The 8,585-nt window shown below is 33.1% G+C and overlaps 2 protein-coding genes across 2 annotated transcripts in view; one reads left to right on the top strand and one right to left on the bottom strand.

Annotated features, from left to right (window-relative positions):
• LOC136410077 (uncharacterized) overlaps window positions 1-8,585 on the bottom strand; it is a 108,357-nt gene that overhangs the window by 81,120 nt on the left and 18,652 nt on the right. The window lies entirely within an intron of this gene.
• RNaseX25 (Ribonuclease X25) lies at window positions 495-8,500 on the top strand. The gene is made up of 4 exons (XM_066392058.1): window positions 495-693; window positions 6,903-7,090; window positions 7,299-7,721; window positions 8,034-8,500. Exons 1-4 carry the CDS (start codon window positions 638-640, stop codon window positions 8,219-8,221), a joined length of 855 nt encoding a protein of 284 aa, XP_066248155.1. The 5' UTR covers window positions 495-637; the 3' UTR covers window positions 8,222-8,500.

Below are 8,585 nucleotides of genomic sequence, written 5' to 3'. Positions count from 1 at the left end.
GCACAATAAAAAGGACAGAGTAAAATTTTGCATAAACTATAAACACATCCGATTGTCTTCTACTGTCTAAGTGTAACACATCGAGATCGGGACTCCCTGTAAATTATTAAAGCAAAAAGGAAAAGTTTGGGATTTGGAATTAAACGAATTGTAGTAGTATATAGCGTGACTAAACTTACACCAGGTGTAATGTCTAATGCACAAAGCTGCACCGCATTTGTCACGTCTCTAGTGATCTAGAAATGAAATATTCCTCCTGTCAAATAAGTGAATCATATAGGGCGCCAATTTTGTAGGCGCATGTGAAAGTGTGAATGGTCATTTTGTCCAATGAAATTGGCAAGTGAAATTATTTGGCCAATCAATATCAACTAAAATTTAATTTTCACTCGTTCCTATAGAATCGAGGCCCATATACATGACGCGTAACGTCACAAATTTCCTCTGTCACCTTTACATTCTATGAAACGTAAACAATAGGAAACCGATTAGATATATGTACACAATACTTGAAAATACTTGAATAAATTTATAATAGTAAACATAATTTATTTTATACACTATCAAGCCAAACGCATTTCAGCTTTAATTATGAACTACTATCGACAGTCCAAGTTTTAACAAAAACTATCAAATAATGCGTCGAATATTGCTGCTTGTGATCTTCCACCTTATTGCTTTCTCTCATCAAGGGTAAGTTTATTTCATTTTATTTTATAGATTTCTGTTGTAGTAGTCGAATTAAAGTATGATTTCTATTATGCTTGATGGGACAAAAGAATTAAAAGATTAATTAATTTTAAGCTTATGAGTCAGAGGTTTATTAATAAATAATAGTCCCTGTGGATTGCCGACCACCTAATGGTTTATTACATCACAAAGAAGTATCAACAATGCGTCAAAGAATGTCCTCAGTATTTTATTTTCTTCTATTTAATTCTATACAGAATTTTATATTTGATTCAGTAATTTGGCAAACAGCAAAATTCACATTATCAGCAATTTTGATTTTTTTTTCATAGATTTCGTTTCTATTACTTTTACCTCTATAACCAGCACTAAGACATATCCAAGGCATGTGTTGGTCCTAATTACTCTTTGACATGCATCCTCTGATCTTAATTGTCAGAAATGGGAGCAGCTGTGGACAAATAAAATTTTCTGAATGAAGTTGTAGGAGCTGTAGGTATGTAGGTATTGAGAAACTTATCAAATGTGACCCAAACTAACCTTTCAACTAACTGTCCCGAAACAGAAGAAAAGTTGAATAGATAATGAATATTTTATGATAATGTTGACCTCAGATGTTCTGCTGTGATCTCACAGATAAAGAATTGCAACCTTCAGGTTCAAGTTGATTCTGAGGATCAATTCTTCTGATAAGAATTGACAATCATTGACTTACCCCATGGAAAACCATTTCATTCCTGGAGAGGTTCTTTGAGTCCAGGGCCAATATTGAATTATCATAACTGGCAAAGCATAAAGTTTTTTGAAACAGAGATACAGGATGAAGAATATTTTAAGTTTTATTAAATCTAATTTTAAAAATTTAAATCTGAAGTTCAAATATATCTAATAATTTAATATCTTTGTCCCATCACACGTAGTTGTAGATATGAATTTAATTACATATATCAACAAGTTTAAGTACCATAAGGTGGTATTGTTTTGAACATTAGTAGGCATCGTTGGATTGACAACTCTTTCACTGTTTTCTTTGTATCAGCCTTGATAAAAACATGAAATTAATGTTAAATCTCAATTAAAACCCTGGTCAAAACATCGGCAATTTCCGTGTAAATGTGGCAACATATTTACACGTCATTGTTATTGAAACCGTTCTCAATAGAAATGGTTTACTTAGTTACGACATAACGTAAGATTTTACTAGATGTTAGCTAATTGTGCGGCACAAATTTAAGGGGGTATTCCTCTAGCCTAAATAACAAAGGACCTATAATTGAAAAGTTAATACATGCCTCCAAAAGCTTATCTTTGAAGATACATGGTGTTGCAATATTACTGTTAAATTTGTTTCTGTGGATTCCATGTCTTTTGTCTTAAGGTTCTGCTGATATACAGGGTGTTTGAGAATTGCATGGCAGTATTTGAGACATTTATTTTTTACAGGAATACAGGATGTTCGGTAACTAGAGGACCTAACTGAAATGTCATATGTTATATGAATTCTAAGCATAAAACAAAAAATAACTTGTTCTCATATCAGATATTGTTATCAAGATATTTCAATTTCAAAATAAAAATATAACACTAATCATGATAACAAAACTTCGCGTTTTGATAGTTTGACATTAACAAATTAATTGTTCCTTAACATTTTAAGCCTTTTTGTTAACCGTTTTGAGCCGTTTTGTTTATTTAGCGTGTTTTATAAAATGCAGTTTACTAATGAAGAGTATGCTGACATAATTTATGTTTATGGATATTGCGATGGGAACGCTAGAAATGCGTGTCTAAATACAATCTAAGATTCCCAAATAGGCGTCAACCTTCTCGTTGAGTTTTTAGTAACACATTTCGAAGGCTTCGTGAGAATGGAATTAGTGATCGTCGTAGTGGAAGTCCAGTTCAAAATCACACTGTTGCCTAAGAAATCACTATTATTGATACCGTACTGGATAAACCAACAATCAGTACTAGAAGAATTTCTGTGCAGTTACAATTGCTTCGTTTTTGCTTTCGACTGAGATATTTTGAGAATGAAGCCCAATATGAGAAAAAGTTATTCTTTGTTTTATGCTTAGAATTCGATTTTAGATATGACATTTCTGTTTGATCCCCTAGTTACTGAACACCCTGTATGTAATTTGTCTAATATGAAAGATCAAGTAACCGTATAATACTGTGAAATCCTTTCAGTTTTTAAAAAATAGTGTGAAAGGAATCATAGAATTTCTAAACTCCGAAAAAAAAACTGAAAACTGTAGGTTTGTAGATTTAATTGAATTTATAAGTTAATTAATTTATGAGGAAACTGAACGGAATTTGCTCGAAAATCAAAATAGATCAAATTTGGGTAATAGATTGAAGAATTTAAGAAAAATATTAAAATTCATCAGTTACGTACAAGTAAATTTTTCTAAAGGATTTTATGGGCCAAGACCGCAGGAAATAAACTACCCTGTATAGTAGTTGGAGGCAATTTACTCTTGTATTACGCAGCATTTATTACTTAATACGTATATAAAAAAACTGAAAACTATCTGCAGTAGATTCAGCACAATAAAATAAAAACCTAGTTTTTTCTTAACTTTTAACACCCTGTAGTTCTGGTACTGATCGACACCGGACGTATGCTTGTCTGAAATGTTTCTTTATTTTGTACTAGAGAATATATACCACAAATAGTACCATGCAATTCTGAAACACCCTGTATAGTGCGTTCTATTGAAAACGAGTCGCCCTGTGTTACTAAATTATGGTTAGTTATGAACTGTATATTCATGTTTGGGGACCACTCTGAGTTCGTAGCCTCAATAACACTGTTTCATGTAAGGAAATTACCACCAACATTTCTACTACAGCTAAGGCTTATTGGTATCGAATAATAATATTCATATGTGTGTGCTATTTGACCCTTCTTCCAATTTGTACATGAATAATGAAAGAGGGACAGGATGGCAGTTGCACATTTGAGTCTTACATTACAACATGTTCCCATTGAAACAATAGTTGGCTTGTATGAGTGTGTTTTTTCTGTTTTGTATTTGTTTTTTTTAAGTTAATAATGCAAGGTAGCTTTTTTCATTAAAAATCACACCACGTAAGTACTTTATGACAGAACTCAACGCCAGCAAAAATAACGTTATTCTACGTCTATCAGGATATTGCATCATTACTGATTCGAAAATGATATCGAAAGACTCTTGATTTCCGTGTTCTTTTATTTTGGACAAGTTGCGCGCGCAACGATAATGAAATATGCTTATTTCCCACGGCTTCATACCGCTGTCCGCAGCAACAAAGCAAAACAAACAAACATTTTGTTGCCAACAATATGAAATTTTGTGGTTTATTACTCGCAAATCCCTTCTATATTTCACAAATTGTTTTAGTCGTGGAGAAAGTATCATATACAACTGACATAAAATGACCAAGCATTTCGCGCGCATTGTATAATATGTATACAATTTTTGCCTCTTTTTCCTTCTACTGAGTTGAAAAATTCAGATAAAAAGTGAATTTGTCACTCGGCAAACGTTTCTAATGGTTGTGAATATGGGGACACTTCACCTTTTAACATTCTAAAATGCATCACTTTAACACTATATATACTATATTTTAAATTCATGTTTTCCTAAATATTTCAACATTATCCCTTTCAATTTAGAGATATTTTGACATAAGTTAAACTATATGTACATTCGGAATTCGATTGTCATGCTTTTAGAACTTTATGCATGCAAGCAATACAGGGCATTTCAAATTCGACCCTCTCCATTAGGATCTCGGAAACTAGAGATGATACGATGAAGTTTAAATGGAAGCAAAATTACGTAATTTAGCGTTTGACCAAATGCCGTTTTCAAAATTGTAATTTTTCCAGTAGTTTCTGGGATAGCCGAAAAAACTTAAAATTGAAGATTTTGTTTTTATTTTTTTTTTATGTTATTTAGTAAGAAAGCTCAAAACCACAAGCACATTTTCATTGCCACTTTTTTTCAGCTACATGGTGATGTTTTCAGATTTGCCATCCGGCTTTTCGTCTTTCGGCTACCGTCATCAACTTTATTTTTTCTTACAGGCACCACATTAGATATTTCGACATAAAAATAGTCGGATAGCAAATCTGAAAATGTCATTCTGTAACTGAGAAAAAGTGGCAATGAAAATGTGCTTGTTGTTTTGGGCCTCCTTGTCAGATAACGTTGAAAAAATAAAAACGAAATCTCCAATTTTTAGTTTTTTTTTCGGTTACCTTCGAAAGTACTCGAAAAATTCCAATTTTGAAAAAGGCATTTGGGCAAACGCTAAATTATGCAATTTTGCTCCCATTTAAAATTCTTCGCATCATGTCTAGTTTCCGAGATCCCAATGGTGATGGTCGAATTTGAAATGTAACATAATTACTGTATAGTATCAACGGCCGAACCACTATAGCCACTTACCTTCGATTTATCCGGCGAGAAAACTTTTGTCTTTGAATATCACGTCACCAATATTTCCAGTAGGTACTTAGTATGTTAAAGATAGTTCATATAAACAGTTTTTGGTCTTTTTTATGCGCGGCTACTTAAGGAGCAATTCACACAAACTAGCCATAGTAACGCAAATTTTTATTGGGAGTTTTCGAAGCAATACCCATGATCATAGTAAACATTTACAATTCGACAAAGATACATATATGTATGTATTAAGCGTTAGAACCAAACTTGAGGTTAACACCAAAACCGCATTATTGTTTGGAGCAGATCTTATAGTACTACCTCATTTGAGTCCTACGCTTCTCTTAGATACTCATATTTTTTTTATTATAGCACATAGCCCTTAGTCAGCAATTTGTATCGGCGATATCAGCAGTAGAAAAAAAAACATTGTTCTCTTGTCCTACGCTCTGATCGTAATAATAATATTGATTGACTGGTTTCAGTTTCCGTTGCTTCAGCTTTAGAAGGTTAAAGAGTCGTTAAAAATGTTAAGATATTGGGTATTTGTATTGTATTGTTTTTTACATTTTTGAAGAACTACCTTAGAGTTCTTATTAGAAAATTACGTTTTAATTTGAATAAAGAACATTTAGTCATGCAACTAATTTGCCCGAATTAAATTAGAATGAATTTTCCTTTCTTAACTAACACACTATCACCCAATGTGTAATATATACGTGGTACATCCAGAAATAATTTGGAATGAAAGTTACGTTGAATTTTTTCCTTTTATTTCAACATTTAATTATACATACAGGTTCAGAAATTTTACAGGTCAGTATTTTACTGGATGATGACCATTGGTACTCAACTACCTCTGCAGTCTACTGGGGATGCCCAACAATATATTTATTGCATTAAAGGGTTGCGGTAGTTAACGGCGTTTAGACTGTGATCGAAATAAAAAAATCCAGCATTTCCGTTTAGGTGCGTCCTCAGACAAGAACATTGTTTGTTTTTGGAGATCCATCGCAAAGTACCTTCGCCGTTTCTTTTGTTTATTAAAAAATAAAATAGTAAATGGAATCTTTTTTTTATTACGCGTAATTGTTATCCCCGATTGTCTAGGTTTCAGATCCGATTATGCTCCTCAGTCATTTTATTTTATAACAGTGTATGGCATCTATGAGATTACTACAATAAGTAAACCTGTTTTTACGTAAAGAAATCTATTTAATTTTCTTTTACGCCATCTAGACGTGAATAGCTAAAATTATCGGGTAGAAGAAACCTATTCACGTTTACCAACTAGTGTGTGGAATTGTTGATAGACGGCACAAGAAATCGAAGAATGCATTGTGATGCCCTTTTTTATTTCTAATGTGCGACTCTATAAAAACGTAACGTTTATTTATCTCTTTAACTGCACGTAAAAGCAAGTGAAATTACACTTAAACTCAATATACAATTGCATTTAGACCCAATAAAGTGTAGTTACTTGTTTCCTGTATGCAGTTAAGGAAGAAACAATTAGGTTCTTATGAGGAGACTGTTTTTTTGGCCCAAGTTTAAAAAAAACAAATTCCTAAAATATCAGTAAGAAAACCAACTAGAACGTGTAAGGAAGGCCAAGATTAAGACGTTTTTTTTTCTGTTTTTGGCTTATAAAATATGTTGGGTTTTCTGTGTTCAATAGATGCCAACTCGACTCGTTTTAACAAAATAGCGTTTATTTAGCTAATAAATAATTAATCTATTCCCACTACACATGAATCATTGATTTTGTTTCAGGAAAATTGAATCATACAAAAATGGACCTAAACCAACTCCTTACCATGATTGGGATTACATGGTTTACTCACAACGATGGCCAAACACCGCATGTGCCGAATGGGAAGAAAGTAAAACTGGCAACACCTGTAACTTACCTCAAGATAAAACATTGTGGACCATCCATGGACTATGGCCAACCAAAATAGGTGCGATGTTGATTTAGTCATTGACCGTGGAAGGTAGTGAAATTTTCAATTCTTGATATTTTGAAAACCCAAAAAGACACAACATCATCCATCAAATTGGAAAAAAATTTAAATATGTTATAGAAAGATGTTTACATTTTTTTGCTATCACGTTTTTTGGGATGGAAACAGATAACGTTACCTTACTATTTAAATTTCTCCTGTCTAGGCCAATTGGGACCTTTCTTCTGTCCTTCGGCAATACATTTCGATCCCGATGATCTAAAACCAATGCTCAACGACCTAAGCACCTACTGGATTAACGTGGAAGCCAACACAAGGAACGATTCATTTTGGGCCCACGAATGGAAAAAGCATGGCTCTTGTGCCTCGATTTTGCCCGCATTGGACAGTGTTACCAATTATTTTAAAGTGGGTCTACAATTAAATAGGGAATTTGATTTAGCTAGTCTCCTAGCCGTAGGCGGGGTGATACCTGGTATGAACAGCTACAACGTTAGTTTAATTTACAATTTGATCAAGAACGCGACTACTAAGAACCCGGATATCCAATGCGTTCTTGACAAAAAGTCTAAGGAGTCCCTTCTAAGTGAAATAAGGATTTGTTTCGATAAGAGCTTTAATGTTATTGGTAAGTTTAATTTTTTTTATGTTTCCGATTTCAATTATACGCATTATTTAATTCTCAACAGATCCTAATAGCCCTTGTATCCTATGGGGACAACTAACTAACTTTTAGTTGCTCACTTTAATCCTACTTATAACTTTTTAGGTTTGAAAGTATTTCACTTTTTTGCCGTACCGGGATATTGCACTAATCCCCCGTCTTAGGTTTTGTAACTACCCCTTTTTTTTTAAGGCTTTGTATATTTTAACAGAAATATGAGCAGTTCGCAGTAATGGAACTGCTCATATTTTATCTCATCAAATGTTTTTTTTACAGATTGCAATGAGTCATCTTCCACCGATTTGGGAACGAATACCAACTGCAACCTACAAAAGCCGGTATGGTATATAAACAACGTATCCGTCTACAACGCTCGCAGAGAATATGATAACGATTTTAATCAGCAAAGACGGTATATTTGGTTGTATTTCTTCTTGCGCAGTTTAATTTGGATTACTCTATGATTTATCTTTGCGCTAAAGATTGGATGGAATTCAACGCAAGATGGTTTTGGCATTCGAAATAATAAATATCACGTTTAGTTAATTATATATATATTGTGTACGTATGTAAAAATGGATAGCGTATCACTAATTGGACGTGCCCTCCGTATTGTGATCAGAAGGTGACATAGCAAATTATTTCCGGATTTCATATTATTTGCAGATACCTTAATTAAGGATACATTTTGTGTTTCAAGAAGGCTATTCCTTTTTAGGTTTAATTATTCATTTTGCACTGCGTTGAGTTCGTCTATAAATCTATATTAAAATATGTATTATCGAAAATTCATGAATAAACTTATGAAACCAAGGATTTGCTTTTTAT

This window comes from Euwallacea similis, chromosome 7 (assembly GCF_039881205.1).
Source record: "Euwallacea similis isolate ESF13 chromosome 7, ESF131.1, whole genome shotgun sequence".
NCBI classification, from domain to species: domain Eukaryota; kingdom Metazoa; phylum Arthropoda; class Insecta; order Coleoptera; family Curculionidae; genus Euwallacea; species Euwallacea similis.
The sequence above is the reverse complement of the archived record's forward strand: the minus strand, read 5'-3'. Positions and strand labels throughout refer to the sequence as shown.

Bases quoted from the DNA above. Each gene is read 5' to 3' on its own strand.
- RNaseX25 (XM_066392058.1), top strand. From the start codon at position 638: ATGCGTCGAATATTGCTGCTTGTGATCTTCCACCTTATTGCTTTCTCT. The intron at 7,091-7,298 runs GTGCGATGTTGA...TCTCCTGTCTAG, and splicing joins ACTATGGCCAACCAAAATAG to GCCAATTGGGACCTTTCTTC. The intron at 7,722-8,033 runs GTAAGTTTAATT...TTTTTTTTACAG, and splicing joins TAAGAGCTTTAATGTTATTG to ATTGCAATGAGTCATCTTCC.